General features: G+C 40.7%; 1 protein-coding gene and 1 non-coding gene across 12 annotated transcripts in view; one reads left to right on the plus strand and one right to left on the minus strand.

The window, feature by feature from the left end:
- SRPK2 (SRSF protein kinase 2) overlaps positions 1-21,774 on the plus strand; it is a 257,229-nt gene that overhangs the window by 96,228 nt on the left and 139,227 nt on the right. Inside the window, exon 3 of one of the 11 annotated variants that reach the window (XM_047825673.1) lies at positions 3,106-3,169. The exons of 9 other annotated variants lie outside the window; for them this stretch is intronic. In XM_047825673.1, the coding sequence (XP_047681629.1) occupies positions 3,132-3,169 (38 nt within the window). In that variant the 5' untranslated portion in view covers positions 3,106-3,131. Of the gene's footprint in view, positions 1-2,927; positions 3,170-21,774 lie in introns of those variants that run through there. One more of the 11 variants, XM_047825667.1, reaches the window with a different exon arrangement.
- Positions 15,047-15,153, minus strand: LOC125161438 (U6 spliceosomal RNA). Its single transcript, XR_007150625.1, has one exon. It is a non-coding gene; the product is annotated as a U6 spliceosomal RNA (small nuclear RNA).

The raw sequence follows: 21,774 nt of genomic DNA on the forward strand, positions 1-21,774 counted from the left end.
CAGACTGGATCTCTACATCCATTCATAGACTGAAATATGTTCTAGAAGGGTCCAAGATTTACATGCAAAGTGAATTATAAAGCGTTATTTGTGGAAAATGGGACGATTTTAAAAAACCGGTGTGGGGAAAGTCTAAATGTGACAGGAAGACCATCATTCATAAAGAGAAAGACCGGTGGACTTAATTGCAAAAAAAATGAAGGATAGGGTCATAGATACTGTGAATAAAACACAAACTAATTTGGGGGGAATGTTTGTAGTGTGTGTAAGAGAGTGTGGTCACGGTAGATGACGCAAGTGATCAGAGGTTCAGAAGGCTGAGGTCCTTAGCCAAGGGTTTGTGGAAGTCCTACGAACGTGAACATCGAAGCCACCCGGTACTATGGCAGGTATTGTGGTGGAGTAAGACTCAATGACATGGCTTCTGGGGTTCTCAAAGGATGCGGGGAATAATTAGACCACGGATGGTATTGGTAAGGAGGAGTAGGTAGTAGACTAGAAATGGACCTTTTGGGGGGCGCCTGGGTGGCTCAGTTGGTTGAGCTTCCGACTTCAGCTCAGGTCATGATCTCACGGTTTGTGAGTTTGAGCCCCGCATCAGGCTCTGTGCTGACAGCCTGGAGCCTGGAGCCTGCTTCAGATTCTGTGTCTCCCTCTCTCTGCTCCTCCCCCACTTGCACTCTGTCTGTCTCTCTCTCAAAAGTAAACAAACATTAAAAAAAAAAAAAAAAAAGAAAAAGAAATGGACCTTATGGGCCTCAGAGGATACAATATTCATATAGTATTTGTAAACATTCCTGAATGTTTTAGTCCTTCAGGAACTAGAAACATATCTGAAGGTTTGAAGATAATGTGAAAAACATGTTAGAAACCTGTCCATGTATTACTGGAAACCCTTTCGGCTTGGAGCTCTCAGAGCTTTAACTTTTCTTTCTAATGTTTGTAAGATGGGCATATACTTCCTGAGAACTGTGTGGCTTAAATTGGGTGTCTTTCAGCTTATGTGCACAGATGATCTGCACACTGAAGGGTGAATCTTTTGTCTTTTTGGAATGAACAATTACCATGATGAAGAAGGATTCAAGTGTAACCTCATTTCTGACATGGCTAGTTGATAAACTGAGAATTACACAGGGAGACTGAGATACAGATTAAAGTTAAATTTCCACATAAAATCAAACTATAGTGATAAAAAGCTGCATGTTGATGTTGATAGTAAGGAGAAAGTAGATCAAAACTGTGGACAAGCTCTTTAAAATAGGACAGACCTAGTATACCTCATTAACTCCTTCAACAAATATTTATTTAGGATTACTGTCCTTTGCTAGGTACTACTTAGCAGCAGACACAGGGCTTACTATATGGCAGGCACAACACTACATCTACATGACTTTCATGGATTACCGTATTTCATACGGCTCACAACAGCCCTTTACGAGCAGTTGCTATCCCCATTTTATAGGAGAGGAGATAGAGGCTTTTAGAGAGTCTCATTAATTTCCCTAAGGTCATAGGGCTGTTAAAAATGCTGGAGGAGCCTGCCTTCAGATCCAAGGCTGCTGGTGGCCAAGGCTGAGCTCTTCTTAAACACTGCTCTTTTTAAACTGGCGGGAGGGGCATTACTGAGCATTCTCTGTGGCACCCGGTGCCAGACTCTGTAATCCACGTAAGAATCCTCGAGGTAAGTTTCAGTATCATCATCTCGTCTTAACCACTGTGCTGTGTGCTCTCCCCAGTGGTTAGGTAGTTTGGCCAGAGCTGTGGTAGATTCTGTTCTCTAAACGGACGTTCATGCCAGCTTTATAGTGCCCGTTGGATGAAGTTGTAAGCTTAAACAATTCAGAAATCCCTTATTTTAACAACATTGAAAAAGATATTTCTGAACAGGTCCATTGTATCTTATGCAACTAATTTTTATTCCCTTTTCCTATTCCTTTGATTTCTGTAGTCAAGATTTTTACAAATTAAAATGTGTTTTACCCCTAAGAAAAAAAATACCCTGAAACTGTTAGCTCTACTTTGATATCCTGAGACTGCCTATAGCAGTATGTCAGTGGCCAGGTGTTTTATTTTTGGTATGTGAACTTTTTATTATGCATGGGAATAGGAGTGGGAAAACGGCTTTGCGTGTGAAATAGTTTGGGTAATGGGACCATGTCAGTTTTATTCACGTAAAATTATGTGTTTTTCGGTCAGTCATTAGTATTTTTAAAGGAAATGTGTTAGGTTTTATTTTCCTTCTCTTTTCCTTCTCCCTTTTATTTTTACCTCTCCTTTGCTTTTGGTCTGTTATCTCTGTCTCTCTTTTTTTTTTTCTTTTCCTCCAAATCAGTATCAGCAATTATCTTTTAATTAAATTGAATTGGCGCGTACATTTCTGTTGCAGATGGCATTGTCAGTCCTTTCCTAAAAGGACAAGTATATTATCTGCTCGGTAACTGGGTGTTGCTGTTCACTTGTGCTGTACTGCGAAGGAGGAGGGGAAAATTAAGGTGTAAAATACAAGTCTTTTTCTGAAGGAGTTAAGGACAAGATGTTAAACACATTCTTTAACTAAAGACGGTCAAGAAATTCTAAGAAAGGTTAAAAAATTTTTGATGTATAAATTGGGGTTCTGGTTTAATATTTCATTCTTAAGTGACAAAAATGATTCACTGAGCCATATTTTTCAGGGCTGGTGAAATAGAAGTAGCCCAGGGTTGCACATCTGTTCTTTACAGCCTGTAACTTTATTATCCAGGCTTCTCAGATTATCCAGTGTATCCAGTCCAGTTGTGAGCATTTCTTGTTTGTATTTTAATTTGCTGCATTTGAAATCTTCTTGCAGAGCCATGCTGGTTCTACCTTAAAAAAGAAAACACCCCTCCGCTTAAAAGAAATGGTACTTCCTGCTTTCATAAACAGTCATGTGCATAGTTTAGCAAGGCCTGGTGCCTCTGGAGCTTTTCCCTTTATAGCACCATCGAATCCCAGTCCTAACAGAAGTACTGCGAATCTTGTGGCCTCTTTTTGAACAAAAGGGATCAGAGACGAAAAATCTGTTGATATAAAGCTTGAAAGCAAGAGCAGGCAATCTTGGTTGTGAATATTTTCTGATTTTTCCAGAAATCAAGCAGAAGATTGAGCTGCTGATGTCAGTTAACTCTGAGAAGTCGTCCTCTTCAGAAAGGTACAGCTACATCTCTTGCATGAACAATTAATGGTGTAGCATTGCTAAGAAACAAGCAGGACGTATTTTTTTCTTGTCAAGTTTGCTGTATAACGTATCGTACTGCATGCCGGTCATTGTGCTGTGTCGAAGATGTGTATTTGGGCAGGCTGTTCTGCTTTTACAAAGGGTAATTGATTTTTTAAAAAATAGTGAAGCTTAATCAGCTGCAGCATGCACACCATCGCACAGCAGAGCGCTAGTTCATGTGTGACAGCTGTTGAAGGCTTTAAAAAATAATTTACTTCGCTACAAAACAAAAATCTTGCTTTCTTTAAGGAAATATTAGTATTAGATTTTCTTCCTATGTTTGGAGATGGTTGCTACACAAAATCACATTATTTGTAAGATCTAGGTTAAAAATACTTGGCTTTTGGTGTAATAAATATTTTCTTATATGGAAAGGGAGTGCCATTTGTAAATAGCTTAGGAATTGCAAACCCACAGATTAGTCACATTCTGAAAGAGAGATATGATGCTTCTTCAAGTCTGTGCTAGGAAATGGAACAGTCACTGCATGCAGTAATGGTTCATGCCTGCAGGTAAGGACAAAATGACTCAGAAGTATTTTTAAAGCAATTATTTTGTCTGTCAATCAAATGATTATACCTGTAAGGAGATATTTCCTTAAAATGGCTATTTTACTTAATAAGTGGAATAAAGGTAATTTTATCTCAAGCCAGAAATGAGGCTAATAATATAGTTGCCTGTATTGGTATGTAAATACTGTGTTCACTTCTCTCTGCCAAAATTGTGTATACTACATAATGTTTTAAATGGAGGTTCTTGGGCATATAGTTGATGCTTACCCTTCTCTTGGTTACCTAATAGTTCATATTTTATGTTGATATTTTATTTTGAAGGTGTGTTGATTTGTCTCATCCGTGGTTAGTTTTGAGGTTATCTTTTTCATAGATTTAATATTTAGGAAAATATTATGGGGACATGATTTAGTACTTGAGGAAGATAGAGGAAAAGCACTGGGGAAAAAAATGAGGTGAACAGCCTACCATGGTAAAATGGATTTAATTAAAGTACACTAGTGTATGGAGGACATGATCTGATGGCAAAATGATGACATTAAATCGATTTATTAGTGTAATTAGGGGAAAGACTTCTGGCTATAATTTAGGGCATTACAAATAAGATGTTAACTGCTTTCTTTAGAAATTGAAAATAGAAAAATTTCTTCACATTTGTGTTTATTTTCACGTAGCTTCTAACTCCTGGTTTGTGGCTAGCCATCCGAGTTTTTAAACATTCTGTTTGTTGAGATGAAAAACAATCTTCAGCCTTGTGAATGTTCAGCCAGTAAAATGGTGGTGTTGGGAAGGGGAGAGGGTGGTGGTGTAAATAGTGAGCGGTCCGGGCGCCAACTGTGATGTTGGAGTTCTGTTACCAGGGAAGAGCATTCTCAATGGGATGGCAGCAATGATTATGTTAGCTTTTTTGAGTAGCATGAATTCTCTATTGATAAATTGGATGTTGAACAGAATGGAAGAATATTAGTGAGAAACAAGTTAGGAATGGATGAGGTTTCTCTAGTTAAAGGAAAGATTCTAAAATATTTTGGTGATTACATTTACTTATTATTATAACAATAATTTATTATTTTTTAAATCTTTATACCTAAGATCCTGTAGTTAAATTTGATGGAAACAGAGGATGCATGTGGTCATGGTTTTAAAGTTCAGAAACCAGCCACTATGCTTGTGACAGCTTTATACACAGTTTTACCAGAGCTTGCTTGCTTTGTTTGTTATTCTTTTGGGGGTGCTTAGACATGTATATGGCAGTTGTGATATGCTGACTTAATGGGTGATAAATCTAATTTATGGGTCAGCCAACACTTTGCAAACATAGAAGTTGTTTCATTAATGTAAATACATTAAAAATAGAAGTTACTTCTTTTTTCTCCTCTTTGTAAAAGGCATACAGTGATGAGTAGTCAAATGATTTGGCTTTTCAATGTGTTTCAAAGAATTTGAAAAGCAAGAATGTAAAGTTAAAAAAAATTCATAGCCTAGTAGTGCTATATCCTGCTCACGCATTTCTATCGTATCACGTAACATTACCATCACATTCTTCATTCAATTCCTTGTTCACCGGTTACTTAATTTTAAAAGTCTTTGACTTTTTTTTTTTTTTTTTTAATTTAGCTGTTTGAGTCAAGGCCTGAATTCAGCTATTTGGAATTTACATATGGTCAGTATTCCACATGGTTTTTTGGGTAGAAATGATGAAGAAACCCTGCTTCTTTAAAAGAGGGGAGAAGCTGCTTTGCAAGAAACCAAAACTTACCATTTGGCACAAATGATTTCGTTCACTGTCTGCAGGATAGAATGATCTTTTGATATTTCAGACCACTGAGTGGAGTGGAAATGCAACATTTTTATAAGTAAAAATATAATAACTGTAAACAGCAATGTGATGTTCCTAATAATTCTTCCATCTCCTATTTTTAACCCGCTTAGTGAGAATTGCTAGTCCTGTGTGACAGCTAGTATTGGTTGAATTAATTCTTGCTCAGACAGTTTTGTAAAACGGGAGAAACAAAACAAAAAATAAATTTATTTCTGTAGACTTAGGGTTCTTCATTGAAAAATACGAATACGATTTGAAGCAGTATATGGAATTTTGAAAATTGTTTTGGAACCTAAATTAGAAAATATGTTTTCTTAATGGATCTCAATACCACCTTGAGATTTAAGATTGTATTTTTACCTTTAAAAGAAGAGTGGAGATCCATCTAAATGTTCTTTTGCAGGGGAGGTGGGGAGTACTGTTCAGAATGGCTGACTCAGGGGACAAAGTCCAGTGGAGTGACAGAAAGTTATAATTCTATTTTTTGGTTTTATATTTCAGAGAAAGGGGAAAATGTCAACTTACTCAATTATTAAATTAAGGACAGAGAATATTATTGAATGAATTAAAAAGACAAAAACAAATGATGCCTGATTTGTATGTTATTACCAGCTAAGAGGAACACGTATCCGTTGCAAGAGAGCCCCCTTCTGCAGATTTTAGGAGCATATCCTACTATGAGTATTTGCTTTTTAATTGCTGCCTGTTGAATGAATGAATGCATTCATCTTAAACATGGTAGTGACAGGGCCAGGCACAGTTTTACTTCCTCACCTACCCCCATTTAATGAAAAAAAGAAAGCTGTGAACATTTATTTGATATAAAAACTAGGTTTTCAAGTTTTTGTTTCTTCTTAGCCATAACACTTCTGGGATTTGGAAATTTATGGAGTGGACTAGGTGGGAAAGAGGAGGAAAAGGAGTAGTAATCATGATAATATCTAGAAAAAAGATAATCATTTCTTAAACATTTCCACATGCAAGTTTTAAGTGAGGAGAGAGAGAGAGAGAGAGAGAGAGAGAGAGAGAGTGTGTGTGTGTGTGTGTGTGTGTGTGTGTGTCTGTCTGTCTGTCTGTCTGTCTGTCTGTCTGCTGTGGGGAAGACTCTGGCAAATCAACCTCAAAAGGTCCTGAGTGAGCAGAAGGCACTTTGCTCTATTGAAATTTTGGACAAACTGTGTTGCTACTTCTTCAGTGAACTCATGAACGAAATTGGACAATTCTTTATCAGTGAGAAGAGTTGAGCCCAGAGTGCTCAGAGAGAGGATTCCCAGTGTTTCCGGGCTGACTCCAGGGAGGCCTGTGGAGTTTGTGAGGGGAAGGAAGGTCTCGAGAAGCTGGGGAACCTATGTTCACACAAAGCTTTGGCCACATTTGCTCTTGTGAAATGTAAATGTTATTGTTATTAATAAAGTTCACAGTCAGTCAAAAGTTGTTGTAATTAATAAAGTTCACAGTCAGTCAAAAGTTAACTAAGTAGCAGTGCCTACTATTGTATTTTCTCAGGTAACAGATAATAAAAGGATAATTTTGCACTTGCATGAGAGAGAGAGAGAGAGAGAGGGAGGGAGGGAGGGAGGGGGAGAGAGGGAGGGAGAGAGGTTGAGAGAGAAAGAGATATTTTGGTGATTAAAGGGATCTTTATCCTGGAAGAGATAGGAAGTGCAAGCCTGGATCATTAGCATCCCACTTGAATTTAGAAATTGCTAGCTGCTTTTTTTTCAGGAGGAGAGAGAAAGGAAGAAGGAGAAAGTATCATAAAAATATTTATGCTATGGCCTATATCCTGCCAGTGCTGTGTAAACAGGATTGGTAAGAAAGATTAGAGATTGTTGCCCCTACCCCAGTAGAAGAGGGGCATTTGAAACACATAAAGAACCTGTGCTATTTTTGTGTGTGTATTTTAATTCCTTTTCTTATTTTGGAGCCTCTTAAGTGAAAGAAAAAAGGGCATATGATAATGATGCGTGGTTGCAGAAAGCAAAAAGAGAAGCCTGGAAGAATAAGGGGAATGGGAGGGAAAACAAAAACATCAGGATGGGACCACCTGGAGAAAGAAGTAAGTGTAGGATATTTGGTGGAAAAGGATCCAGGACCAAGGCGTCTTTTATTTGCTCTTATGTTGAACGTATTTTCCTCCATGTCTCTATGGTGTGAACTAAGAGCAGTCATGGAGGATAGCCAAATTTTATTAAAAATTCCCTCTTCTGGGGCGCCTGGCTGGCTCACTCAGTAGGTCGAGATGCGACTTTGATCTCAGGGTTGTAAGTTTGAGATCCATTGTTGGGTGTAGAGATTACTTAAAAATAAACAAATAAATCTTAAAAAAAAAAATTCCTCTTCATTGTAGTGAAGAGGCAGAGGTAGTTAGTGGTGACGGCTTTTCCCTTGCTCATGCTCACCTCTGCCTCCGTCTGTTTGCGGGTGTACTTGAGAACCACTTTCTCTGAGGGGTTAGAAGAGATGACCGTGGCTGGTTGTGTTTTCTCCCTCCGCTCAGTCCTTATGCTTTCTGCTGTTTTCATTTAATTTTTAGTAATATGTTTATTGAAGATATATATGGGAAAGTGCACAGATCATAGATCATTATGAAATCCAATTATTTTTTTCTCTTTTGTTGTTTATGTTTTATGTGTTGTATCTAAGAAACTCTTGCTAAGCCCAAGGTCACTATGATTTTCTGCTAGGCTTACCTAAAAAAAGTTTTTGACTTTTAATATTTTAAGACTTTGATTCATTTTGGGTCTTTTTAAATTTTGTTTATTTAGAGAGAGCGTGTGTGCACACTTGAACAGGAGAGGGGCAGAGAGAGACAGAGAGAGAGAGAGAGAGAGAGAGAGAGAGAGAGAGAGAGAGGATCCCAAACAGGCTCTGCACTGTCAGCACACAGTCCGATGCGGGGCTTGAACTCGTGAACCGTTGAACTCGTGACCTGAGCCCAAATCGGGTGCTTAACCGACTGAGCCACCCAGGCGCCCCTATCTTGGGTCTTACTCAGTATTAAGATAAAGATGAGGTTATTTCCACATCTGACTGTTCAGTTATATCTGCCCTTGAGCGTTACATGCAAATAGAAACCCTCCGTACATGCGTTACGTTGCGCTACGCTCGTGTTTGTGTGCAGCAGCGGCAGTTAGTTCCGTCTCCTTGCTGTGTGGTATTCACTTGAATGTGCCTCGCTTTATGTATCCATTCTACTACTGATGGGCATGCGGGACGTCTGCAGTTTGTTAGGATTGCCACTCCTGTGAGCATTTGTACACCTGTCTTCTGGGGAGTGGATCTATGCCTGCACTTCTGCCCTGTGTGTACCTGGGAGCACAGTTGCTAAGTGTTAGCGGACACTGCCAGTTTTCCAAAGTGAATGTGCTAGTCTGCACTCACACCAGCCTGCCCCAGGTCCTTGTTCGCTTGGTACGGCACATATCCTTTACCTCTGCCTTCCCATGTCTTTTCCCTTCCCCTTTTCTTTCTCTCTGTTAGAATACTGATGGGTCAGGGGCCTGGGTGGCTCAGTCAGTTAAGCATTTGACTCTGGATTTCGGCACAGGTCATGATCTCACAGTTTGTGAGTTCAAGCCCCGCATCAAACGCAGCTCCACAGAGCCTGCTTGGGATTCTCTCCTTCTCTCTCTGCCCCTCCCCTCCCCTCTCTGTCTCTGAAAATAAATACAATAAACTTAAAAAAGAAGAATTCTGATAAGTGTGCCAGTGTGAACGGGCAGAATTAGATGCAGATAAGGGCAGAATTTTTGAGGAGAAGTAGATGCAGATAAGGGACTGTTTCTGAGTACCAGCTTTCATGAAGGAGATCAGAGTTAAAAGTTGAGACCAAATGGGAACCAGCCACGAAGTGTAGTCAGTCATCTGAGGTACTGCCCTCCCACTGACTGATTCAGAACTGGATCCGAGAGGCCACAGCTGTTACCATTAGTTTTCAGACTTGGTTTGAATACCAAAATTATTTCTTTATTTAAGCCTTATTAGAAGCCTGTCATGCAAAACAGAAAAGAAAAGCTTGGGGTGAGAACCAGGGAAGTAATCTGGGCCTCAGTTTTGGTGCTCAGCCATCCCATCCTTGAGAGCCCTTCCGTCGACCTCCAGTCTTCTTAAACCCTTCAGGTGGACCACCTTGGGTCTGACCAGGAAATTATGACATTTTTGATATGTCCCAATCAAAAATAAATTTTTTTTTAATGTTTATTTATTTTTGAGAGAGAGAGAGGAGACAGAGTGCGAGCAGGGGAGGGGCCTAGAGAGAGGGAGACCCAGAATCTGAAGCAGGCTCCAGGCTCTGAGCTGTCAGCACAGAGCCCGATGTGGCGCTTGAACGAACTCTTGAACAGTGAGATCATGACCTGAACCGAGGTCGAATGCTTAACTGAGCCACCCAGGCACCCCTATATGTTCCAATCTTATATCAACTTTTTATAGTGTTAAATTTGTAGAGTGTTACATTTCATATTGTTCATAGTCTCTAAAATTTCAGTATCCTATGTCTGAATAAAATTGTACTACTGTCTTTTAATTTCTGTTAGGAAAACAAAACAAACCTGGACAATTAGCTGAGCTTCCTTCCTGTTGGTCATTACTTATGTGGTCTAGATGGAGTAATTTCTAGGTTATTTTGTTTGTTACCAATTTAAACTTTGATTCTGACACTTCTTTGGAGGGTTGCCACATCACAGCCCGCACAGACCTTTCAGAACACCAGTCTGCTCAGGCCAGGTCACTCTCCACTTTACATACCCTTCAGCCCTCTTCCCACTGTTCTTGGCATAAAGGAAAACTCTGTATCTGGGTCAGTGAGCACCCACATTCTCCATCCCAACCGCAGACTCCTCTGACTCCAGTTCTATCTCTCTTGCTTTGCTCTTTCGCTGCTCCTATCCTTCCCATCTCAAGGAAGCCCTGCCTAGGTCAAATTACACTTGTTATAAGCCCTTCCAGAACCATGTACCTCTCCTTTGTAGCATTTGTCACAGCTGCTGTTTGACAGAGGGGAGTATCAATGACATTTGGTCTACTTACTGGTGTACTATTAGCCCTGACTTACGATCTTAAATATAGAAGTGTTTTCATTAGAGAATATTTTTATATCATCATTTGCAGCTTGCAAATTAGGAACCTTATGGGAAGACCTTTTTTGGTATAGAGGGAGTCATTTATTTTTATGGTATTGTTTTAGATTAATAAAGTATAGCTGTACGTGGTCATAGTTATATATAATCCTATGTTGTCAATTGTAGTCATAAGCTAATTTAACTTGAAGTGTCAAGGTTACAAATGTTAGGTTTTTCTATCACCATAAAAATGCACAGTTTGTTATTACATATATATTTTTTACGTTTGTTACAATGTAAAATGGACATTAAAGTAAATCTGAACGCTTCCCATCTCTTTGCCAAACTGGTAACATCAAACCAGAGCCCTTCATCTCCCAAATGTCAGTATTGTGTATATCACCTCAGTGCTCTTTGTCGTGGTTGTACTCCATCCTTTACTGTTACTTAATATCATGTTCTTTGTTTGTGTTTAGTTGTGGCAAGATGCACATAACATAAAATTTGTATAATGCTTTTTAAAAGTTAATTTTCTTTAAAAGGAAATCTCTGTATCCCTACCAGAACCTTTAAAAACAATTACTGTTAAATCCTGTCCAGATTCTGTTGTCTGATAAAGGCTTAGGCCTGTGCCATATGCTCCCTCTGTTTACAAGGGAAATTAAATTGGCAAGTGTCATAAAGGAGCTTAAGTGTATGTGTTAGCACCAAAGTGAGACATGCTGTTTGATATACTCAGACAGACTGAAAGAAGTTGGGAAAAGCGTCACTTTCTCAGTGCGCGGTTCGTTGTAATTCAGTCCCAAGTCCCAGGTACCGTATTACCTAACGTGGGTTTGTACCCCAGCAGCAGCACTTCCTCTTCCCTGTGGGATCTGCCCTCCCCCCCCAGATGGTAGATAAGGGAAGTTTTGAACAAATGTGCACTGCTTTTGTAAGAATAACAATGACAACAATAAAAAATAACTCTCCTTCTAACAGTCATATTGCAGATTCCCTTTGGAGCAGAATTCCTTATGTGCCAATAGCTGGAAGAAATTAAAGACTGATTTTAGTGTAGCTTACATTTGTCATCCATCCATCTTCTGTGCATCCATCCAGCATTTATCAGCAGCGGCTGTGCACTGCCCACTCAGTGATTGGGAAATCAGGGGCCAGCAAAGGCAGCACAGAAGCCTAGGCTCTGTGTAGAAGAGGCTTTGGTGGGTGGCCTCCCCTCACCTAACTTGGGCAGTTTGGTGGGCATCTAGTCATGGACCACACCAGCGGGAAGCTCTTGGCATTTGTTGAAAGAATTACAAATAACCAACAATTGCATTTTGGGTGAACTTACATGGAGGCTAGAGCTGTATACAGTGTAAGGGTTACAGACATTTGCCAAAGGCAAATAGTGATGCTTTTGAGATGAGTGAGGACCAAGGGCCAGATGCAGACTCTGGAACGCTAGAGACCACAAACCCATGTAAAGAGCTAGCTGCTGCGATACTGAATTAAAATGAGGGGAAAAGAGACTGAAAACTGGGGAGAAGGAGGCCAGAGAACTCCCATCCTTTCATATTCTTCTTCAAAGTCTAAAATAAAACACAGGTACCTGGGTAGCTCAGTTGGTTAAGCGTCAGACTTCAGCTCAGGTCATGATCTCAAGGTTCATGGGTTCGAGGCCTGCGTTGGGCTCTGTGCTGACAGCTCAGAGCCTGGAGCCAGCGTCAGATTCTGTGCCTCCCTCTCTCTCTCTGCAGCAACCCCCCCCCCCCCCCCCCGCCGTCTCTCTCAAATACAGACATTAAAAATAAAACAAAATTGTCTTTGTAAATTACTCTGCACATTTATGGTAGCAAAGCTATTGGAAATAAATGGTTTGCAGTATGAGAGTATTAAATTTGTTATAGTTTATCCCAGTGTAAGGAATATGCTACAGAGATTAAAACATGATGTAGAAGATTTAATAACAGTGTTATTAAAAGGCATTGTAGAAAAAAAAAAGCAAGAAAGGTGAAAAACAGGCGATAAAAAACTACTAAAGGTGTTGCCACTTCTGTAAGCCCAGAGTGTGTGAGGCTGTGTGTGTATGTGTGTACGTATAAAAAGAGCTGTGCACACAAATAACGTGGTTTGCAAAGACACACCGCATGAAGTTATGATGCCTGGTACGGTTACACATCTGTCCTTTTGCTTGTAGGTATGTGGTGCAGTTTTTATAATGGCATGCTGTGTTTTTGAGATCACATGTTTGTAAAGAACCCATGTTCCTCCAAAATAAATAAGTAAATAAAGAGGTGGTTGTGGATCAGCTCTTGCTGGCTACTGCCATGTGGAAATCCAGGCCAAATTTTGCCAGCCTTTGTGATTTTTGTGAGAAGTTGACTAGTTTTTTCTGTCAGAGCTCTCATTTTAGTCTTATTTATTTATTTATTTAGTTAGTTAGTTAGTTAAAGATTTTTACTTAGAAGTAATCTCTACCCATGGGGCTTGAACTCACAACCCTGAGATCGAGAGTTGTTTCCCCCACTGACCGAGCCAGCCGGGAGCCCCAGATCTCTCCTTTTAAATAATGGCACAAATTAAAAAACAAAACAAAAACTCGTGCCAGCCTCAAAAGAAAAGAATGTCTGCCATCTAAATTCAGCTCATGGTAAACAGTTTTCTTCTGTGCTGTATAGCACATTGATTTACAATCTGTGAGCCACAGACCTGTGTAGATTTATAGGAAAGGATTTTCAAGTCCTGTGAGTACTATAAGCATTCATTATCTGTAGATTGAAGGCATACACATCAAACTGTTGTTGTACTAAGAACTGTATCTCTGGGTTTTTCTGATGTTTCAAATCTGCACAAATACTGGTGAGCACTGTTCTAATAACCATATGCTAAGGTACCAGAATTCAAGAAGATTTCAACTGTTTGGAGTAGGAAGGGCCCCTGAGAGACATGCATTTCTCAAGCTGGGAAGGTGTTCTGTCCGTTCATTCATTCTACACGTAGTACAGTAACCACTGTGCTGGGACCTAACGTTCAATAAATTAACGTGAAAATTACAGAGCTAGAACAATATCCTGCTGCTGCAAATGCCACCTCATCCTTTTTCTCCTTTCCCCCTTTCCTTCTTTTTCCGTCTTTCTTTTCCCCCCTCCACCCACACTCCCCCCACAAAAGGATTTGGAGGCTAGTGAGAAGCAGATCTACAATGCAGTAGAAAAAGGGCCAGAGAAAATGCGGGTCAGACTAGAAGGTTACGATGGCGGATAGTCAGAAGCACACGCCGCCAGTTATGTGGCATTTGCTGTGCACCTGCTGATGGTGACCGGCAGATTTGGCTTTGAGTCTCCTGGCAGCCAAACTAAGGAAAAAAATAGGTTGCTTACTCTCTATAAGGAGAAAATCTACTAGTTCCTACAGAAGAAGTAAACCTTTTCTCTAACTTAATTATGTTATGTATTATTTAACATAATCCTTTTCAGAAGATATGTTTATTCGTTTTTGAAAATTCAGATAAAAAGAACACAAAAAGCACCATACTTTCATCATAAAAGGTCAGTCTCTAGTATTAATTTTTTAAGTTTAATATTATGTTTTAGCGTCAGTAGATCTATAAAAATCAAGCAGACATACTCTCACGGCATTACCATCATCAACAAGAAAACCCAACATCACACTGGCACATTACTCTGGAATTGGCTTTTTACGTTATCATATGCGGTCTTTCTTAGGTTATTAAGTAATCTTCTGTGGACATTTTTTTATGGTATCATTTTTAAAGGCTGCATAGGACTGAGTCCATGATATGGATAGGTACACCATAATTCTTTTTATTGAGTCTTGGTCTTAGAAATGGAATCACTTAGAAAAGCCAGCTTGTAAGGCTCTCGGTCGGGAGTGTTAAATTGCCTCTGCAAAGCTGGAGCTTTACACTCTTCCTGGCAGCGTGTAAAGGACCTTTTTGCTTACACTCTCATTTTGGAGTCTCAGTTGTTTCTTTTCGAGTGTTCTATAGATGATGGTTGACAGTGTACTAGACACTGTTGACAGCAGTCCCCTCTGCTTCTTAGCTCTTCTCTCTCGTAAAGCTACCTGTTACCATGACACCTTCAGCGTTCCGCTGGGTGTGCATAAATGAAAGCCAAGTCCATACAGTCAACTTTAACAAAGTGTGAGGCAGTAGATTCTTTATTCAGTCAAGCATTCACGAAATGCTTAAGGTATACTTAGTGCCTTTGTTAATGACTTTTAATTTTGTAAGGGATTTCAAGAAGTTGTATCGTAGAAGCTTCTCACCCCAGACAGATGACAAAACATGGCAGAGTTTCCTTTTTTATTTTTATTTTTTCAATATATGAAATTTATTGTCAAATTGGTTTCCATACAACACCCAGTGCTCATCCCAAAAGGTGCCCTCCTCAATACCCATCACCCAAAAAATATGGAACGCTTCACGAATTTACGTGTCATCCTTGTGCAGGGGCCATGCTAATCTTCTCTGTATCGTTCCAATTTTAGTATATGTGCTGCCGAAGCGAGCACTCTTTTTTATTTTTAAAAAGATGTACAGGAATTAAGATTCTCTAACCCTCCTTGTCAAACTAGGGCCTTGTGGATGTTCGGTAAGCATTCACTGACTCTGTTGTAAAACTGAATCACCTTTTTAGGCAAGATCTTCTTTTTGGCCAACTGCATTTTTCTTGCTAGAATTTGTGTTTTGGGGGGGGGGTGGAGGGTGGGGGGGGGTAGGGGTGTGTGTACTTTGTAGAGCGGGAGGACGGAATGTGAAGTCCCAGTCCTCAGATTAGCGTTGCACGCTGGGGAAATAGCATGTGAGAAATCAGAGTGAAGCGAAACATGGTGGTGCCACGTGGGAACTTGAGATGATAATGTAAGGCTGGGAAAGAGGTGAAGGAAAGGGTGGGAAAAGAGGGGAGAGGATTCTTCTGTGCAGTGGTAAGCCTTTTGAATTTTAATGCTGAAGTTTGCCAAGAGTCATTGATTGACAGGATTTAGCAAGGGAGACGTTCTGCCCATGTTTAGAACATGCACACACTCCTGCGAGCATAAAGGTCTTTTAGGAAAGTCTTAAGAAACGCGTTTTCCCCTGTAAAATAGAATCAAAGGTTGCAAGATACGTTGCAGAGTTGATGGCAAAATGTTACTCATTTGCTCTGGAAAAGGGTGGAAACATTATGGCAGAATTTACCATTTGAATGACAGAGGGTGGATGAATGCCTTGATGCCTTGAGTGTTAAGCACTGAAATGGATTACCAAGAGAGGCTATGAAGTGTATTCCTCTCCAAGATTTTATAAAGAGGACGGTTCCTTATTTTTTTGGATGGATGGAGATGTCCTAAAGACAGGTGGTCGGTCGGCCTGTCAAACCTTAAGTATTTTTTTCCTGTGTTATGTATGGTTAGTCATGATTACAGGATTTTTGTGGTTAATAAATTGACACCTTTTTTCCTGAGCTTTTGTAGTTGAAGCAAGATTGCATTGAGATTGTATCAATGATGGATTTATTGCTGTGGTGCTTTCTGTTTCAGCGTCGATGCAAGTATTCATTGCAAAGTGAGAAAATCCAGAAATCGTGTTTGGGTGTAATGAGCTGTGCAGTGTCCGGCCCATCGTCATGTTGTCCCTCCACTGCCATCACTCCTGAGTAGCTCCTGCTGCTCTCGCTGCCCTCAGGCCAGTCATGTTCTCAGCGGTAGCTTGGGCTTGGCATGGCAGTCCACCTGGCTCCTGGAGAAAAAGAAGACAGTTATTACCCCTGCTTCTCTCAGAGGTGCTGTAAAATATTTAACAGCCAGCGACAAAAATGAACTGCTTATCTGTGGTTCACCCTTCTGGTAGTTGGATGGAATCACACATTTTATGGAGAATATGACAGGCCTTCTGATTCTTAGGACTAGATGTTATGATGGATCTGTTTGTAGTGATAGCTCAAAAAAATTTTAATGTTTATTTGTGTGTGTGTGTGTGTGTGTGTGTGTGAGAGAGAGAGAGAGAGAGAGAGAGAGAGAGAGAGAGAGCGCGAGCGCGAGAGCGCATGCGCGAGAGGGAGGGAGGACGGGGGAGGGGCAGAGAGAGAGGGAGACACAGAATCCAAAGCAGGCTCCAGGCTCTGAGCTGTCAGCACAGAGCCCGATGCAGCTTGAACTCACTGACAGTGAGATCATGACCTGAGCTGAAGTCAGAAGCTTAACTGACTGAGCCACCCAGGTGCCCCTGTAGTGATAGTTTAAATAAACTCAAGTGAGGCATTTCCCAAGAAATTTCTTTCAATCTGATGTTTTAAAGTAGATCTGAAGTTTACTTAAAAACATTTTTTTTAAGTTTATTTACTCATTCTGAGAGAGAGAGAGAGAGAGAGAGAGAGAGAGGAGAAAATCCCAATCAGACTTTGCACCGACAATGTGGAACCAAGCAGGTGCAAAGCCCGATGTTGGGCTTGAACTCATGAACCATGAGATCATGACCCGAACCAAAGTCAGATGCTCAACTCACTGAGCCACCCAGGCACCCTAAAGTTAACTTTTTCTAAAGTTGAGGCTCTGTCTAGTTACCTCATATGATTTGATACTTTTTGTAGTTTTGAACTTGAGAATTCCCGCTAAGAGTTCAGTGGCGTCACACCCTGCATGTGCATAAAGTGAATCCTGTGTGTTTCTGAATGTGAAATGATGGTGTGTCCCGCCTCAGTCTGGCACAGCCAGCCTTTTCTCCACTGGGGCAGCACATCAGTGTCCCTTTGCACTGTTTGTTGCTTTGAGAGCAACAGTTGTGCTTTGAGAGGCATGTGGGCAACAAGGGCTCATGCGAAGAAATAGCAGACTTACACTTCATGTTTCCTGTCCTTCATGCTGGGAGTGATCACCACACTATGAAAATTGTCATTTTCCCTCTAACTTTAATACAGTCGGGATGGTGGAATGTAAAAGTTCACTTATGAATGATGTAACTCAGTTGGAATGACTCGTTTTTATTAACTAATCAAAAGCATTTCACTAGTTCTTGTGACCAGACATGTACAGATGAATATAATGGGGGAACAAAAAAGTCCTAGCCAGAAAAGAGCTTGGAGATCCCGCTCGTCCTCCACGCGTGTTTTCTGCATGAGGAAAACTGATGCCCAAAGTGGTGAAGTGATTCATCTCAGGTTCCACATTGGACTCTTGTAACCAGTTACTTTCAGTACTTAAAGTGAAGGAATTTAGAGCCTTGGAACATTGTACAAAGAAATTGACCAGTTTACTTTTTCTTTAAGAAAACCGAGATTGGTTATGCTAAATTATACTAGTGTTGGTAGAATTTGAATTCTATAATTCTCTGCTCTAGCCGGAGAAGAGAGTAATAACCTCAGTGCCTTACAGTGCATTCTCCTGTTCACTGTTAATTTAATTCTTTCAACAGTTCTTGTAGATGTATAGTGTGGATGGGTCTCTCTTCACTTTCTAGGTAAGAAAACCAGTGTGTTTATGATTTCACAGTGTCACGCTCCAGTTGGTGGTCGAGGTACTACTGCACAGCCAACCTTGCGGTTCCAACCTCTGCACCTCAGGGGTACAACCGACTGACAAAGATTTCCAGTGTTTCTATGTACGAGGTGTCCTGAGTCAGGTTGCATGCGTTTAATAAGAATATGCACCCCTCAGGTCCTTCTCCAGCAACTTGAGTGTCTAAGCACCAAGAAGGCAGAGAGACTAGGGGTGCCAATCTTGGCCGTGAAACAAAGCAAAGATGACTGGCACACCTGGACAGAATTCACGTTTTTGCTATCCTCTTCTCCTTATTTCCCATCCTGGCTTTACATAGAAGTCTTTAACCCCAAATCTGTTCTATGTGAAGAGAATTATGCAATTTCTTAGGCAAGAGGGGCAGTGACTCCGACCTTCTGGAATCATAGGATCTGCCTCCTTTAAGTAGTGACAGCCTTTTAAGGGGAAGGTAAAAAAGATCATCAATACAATCAATTTTCATACCAAGAATTAAACTTCATTTTAGGGGGTACCTGAGTGGCTCAGTTGGTTGAGCGTCCAATTTTGGCTCAGGTCAGGATTTCACGGTTCTTGAGTTGGAGGCCTGCTTGTTAGGCTCTGTGCTCATAGCTCAGAGCCTGGAACCTGCTTCGGATTCTGTGTCTCCCTCTCTGTCTCTGCCCCTCCCCTGCTCGCGCTCTCTCTCTCTCTCAAAAATAAAACATTAAAACATCTTTTTAAAATTAAAAAAATAACCCTTCATTTTAGCTACTGTCTAATACATTTTGTTAGGCACCATTTAATTGTCATATTTTGGGGCACTTGGGTGGCTCAGTCGGTTAAGCGTCTGTCTTCTGCTCAGGTCATGGTCTCGTGGTTTGTGAGTCTGAGCCCTGCATCAAGCTCTGTACTGACAGCTCAGAACCTGGAGCCTGCTTCAGATTCTGTGTCTCCTTCACTCTCTGCTCCTCCCCTGTTCATGCTCTCTCCCTCCCTCTCTCCCTCCCTCCCCTCCCTCCCCCCTCTCAAAAATAAACATTAAAAATTGTCATATTTTGTTTAGTTAATGGTTAAAAACTTCAAACAATAAAATGAGAACCCTGTAAAAGGTGTAGCTCCTTTTGGGGGGGAGGGGGATATATATGGTACTTAAGTGATTTAAAAAAAAATTTATTTTTCTACATTTATTTATTGTTGAGAGACAGCGTCAGCAGCAGAGGGGCAGAGAGAGAGGGAGACACAGAATCTGACGCAGGCTCCAGGCTCTGAGCTGTCCGCACAGAGCCCGATGCAGGGCTCGAACCCGTGAACCGGGAGATCATGACCTGAGCCAAAGTCACATGCTTAACAACTGCCTGAACCACCCAGGCGCCCCAAGTACTCGAGTGATTTTTAATAGCTGCACAGGTATTATTGCACTTTGATGATGAGTGGTAATAGTTTGGAAAGGTCATCATCATTTAGTCCATCCCATTCTTCTCCTGCTCTTCCTCATTTATTAATGCCTAATGGTCATCGAGTTAGGGACTTCTTCCAGACATGCTTTCAGTTAGTCCTCATAGCATTATTATCTCTGTTTCACAGATGGAATGTAGATAACACCCAGAGCCACAGAGCTGATGAGTTTTAAGAAGTGCTTCCATTTTACAACACTGAATGTATTCACACTTCACCTCTAGAGAAAAACGGTTAATGGCAGGAGGAAAGACTTCTGTTAACATGCAGCCTTGTGCTGTAATTGTGAACCCATAGAGACGTGGTTTTGATTCCCAGTTCACATGGTACTGTAAGGACCAGGACCCTCCATTTTTCTCCGTAATCCACCAAATTTGAATGTCAGTAGGAGAGGCCCAGCCCGTGCCAGTAGCACAGGACCCACCATTTATCGTTGTGTTTCTTAGTGCTTCACACTCACCTACCTGAATTTTTTTTTTTTTTACAGTTTTATTTTTTAATTAATCCCTACACCCCACGTGGGGCTCGAACTTAGAACCCGGAGATCAAGAGTTGCATGCTCTATTGACTGAGCCAGCCAGGCCCCTTCACCTACCTGATTCTTGCAGACATTTAAGCCATGAACTAGTCACATAAAGAGAAATCTTCCTTTATCTGGAAATACCACTCATCAGCAGATTTAACTCGTACAGTCCCTCTTCTCCCAACAGTTGGAGGTTACTGTTACTAACTGAAATTGGTAAAAATTTGTGGTAGTCTTCGGTATTTAAAATATCTGGCACTGAAATACATAGATACGCTTAACACAAAAGGTTTCCGTTGTTGGTTTGTAAAGAAGTTGGGGTAGAAGATGAACTACAAGCCATCCTCCTCAGTTTCTTTGGTTTCCCTTATCCAAACGTTGGCCCTTCCGCAGGGTCTCTGTCCTAGGCCTGTTGCTCTTGCCTGCATTCCCTCTGAAGATGATCTCATCTGTTTCCATGGTGTTGAGTACCATCTGTGTGCTGATGACTCCCAAATTTATATCTCAGCTCTCCATTCTGAGCTGCAGACATATATATCCACCTGCCTACTTTACATCACTACCTAAATGCCTTTTGAAACCTAAAATGTAACTGGCCATGAATCAAACTCTTTATCTTGTTTAATCCTTCTTGACTGTGCTGATAGACAGGTTACATGGCCACTCTGTGCTTCACTTTTCTGTCTCATAAAATGTACTTGTAGGGGGAGGAGAGGGACTAAATAATTCTTTTGTTATATGGCTGCCCTCAGGGGCTCTAGGATCAAGGACAAAAATTACCCTGTATGTTTAAATGTTAAAGTTTTACCCTGCCTCTGTGGGTTTAAATGAACATTATAAATATCTTTGAAAGAAAGCAGAAGGCAACAGGAAATTTTATAAGGTCTATAAAAGGATAGAAAGAAGTTCCCTAATCTTGGCCCAGCAAATAGTGAGGATTTTTGCTGATGTGGATGGTTGACCTTTGAACAACACGAGTTTGAACTGTGTGGGTCCCACTTAAACACAGCTATTTTTTTTTTACATTTCTTTTTTTTAATTAATTTTTTAATGTTTATTTATTTTTGAGAGAGAGAGAGAGAGAGAGAGAGAGACAATGCGAGAGGGGGAAGGCAGAGAGAGAGGGAGATACAGATTCAGAAGCAGGCTTTAGGCTCTGAACTGTCAGCACAGAGCCCAATAGGAAGCTCAGACTCATGAGCCGTGAGATCGTGATCTGAGCCGAAGTCAGAGGTTCAACCAGCTGAGCCATCCAGGCGTCCCCCACCCACCTTTTTTTTTTTTTTTACACTTCTATAAGTGAATTTTTTTCCTTATAATTTTCTTAACATTTTCTTTTCTCTCCTTTTACCTTATTGTACGAATACAGTATATAATATACAAAATATGTGTTCATTATGGTATCAGTAAGGGTTCCTGTCAACAGTAGGCTGTTAGTAGTTAAGCTTTTGGGGAGTCTGAAGTTACATGTATGTGGCTTTTCCACTGCATAGTGGTCAGTGCCGCTAACCCTCAGATTGTTCAGAGGTCACCTGTGTATGTAACTTTCAAGGTTTTCTTTGTAGCAGCTACTGGAGCCGCTGTCATCTCTCTGCCAGACTTCTTGCTCATGTGACGACTTCTCCTCCTCCTCCTTCTCCTTCAGAGAAAGAGAGTATGAGTAGAGGGGAGAGAGGGAAAGAATCTCAAGCAAGCCCCAC

Source organism: Prionailurus viverrinus, chromosome A2 (genome assembly GCF_022837055.1).
Source record: "Prionailurus viverrinus isolate Anna chromosome A2, UM_Priviv_1.0, whole genome shotgun sequence".
NCBI lineage: Eukaryota > Metazoa > Chordata > Mammalia > Carnivora > Felidae > Prionailurus > Prionailurus viverrinus.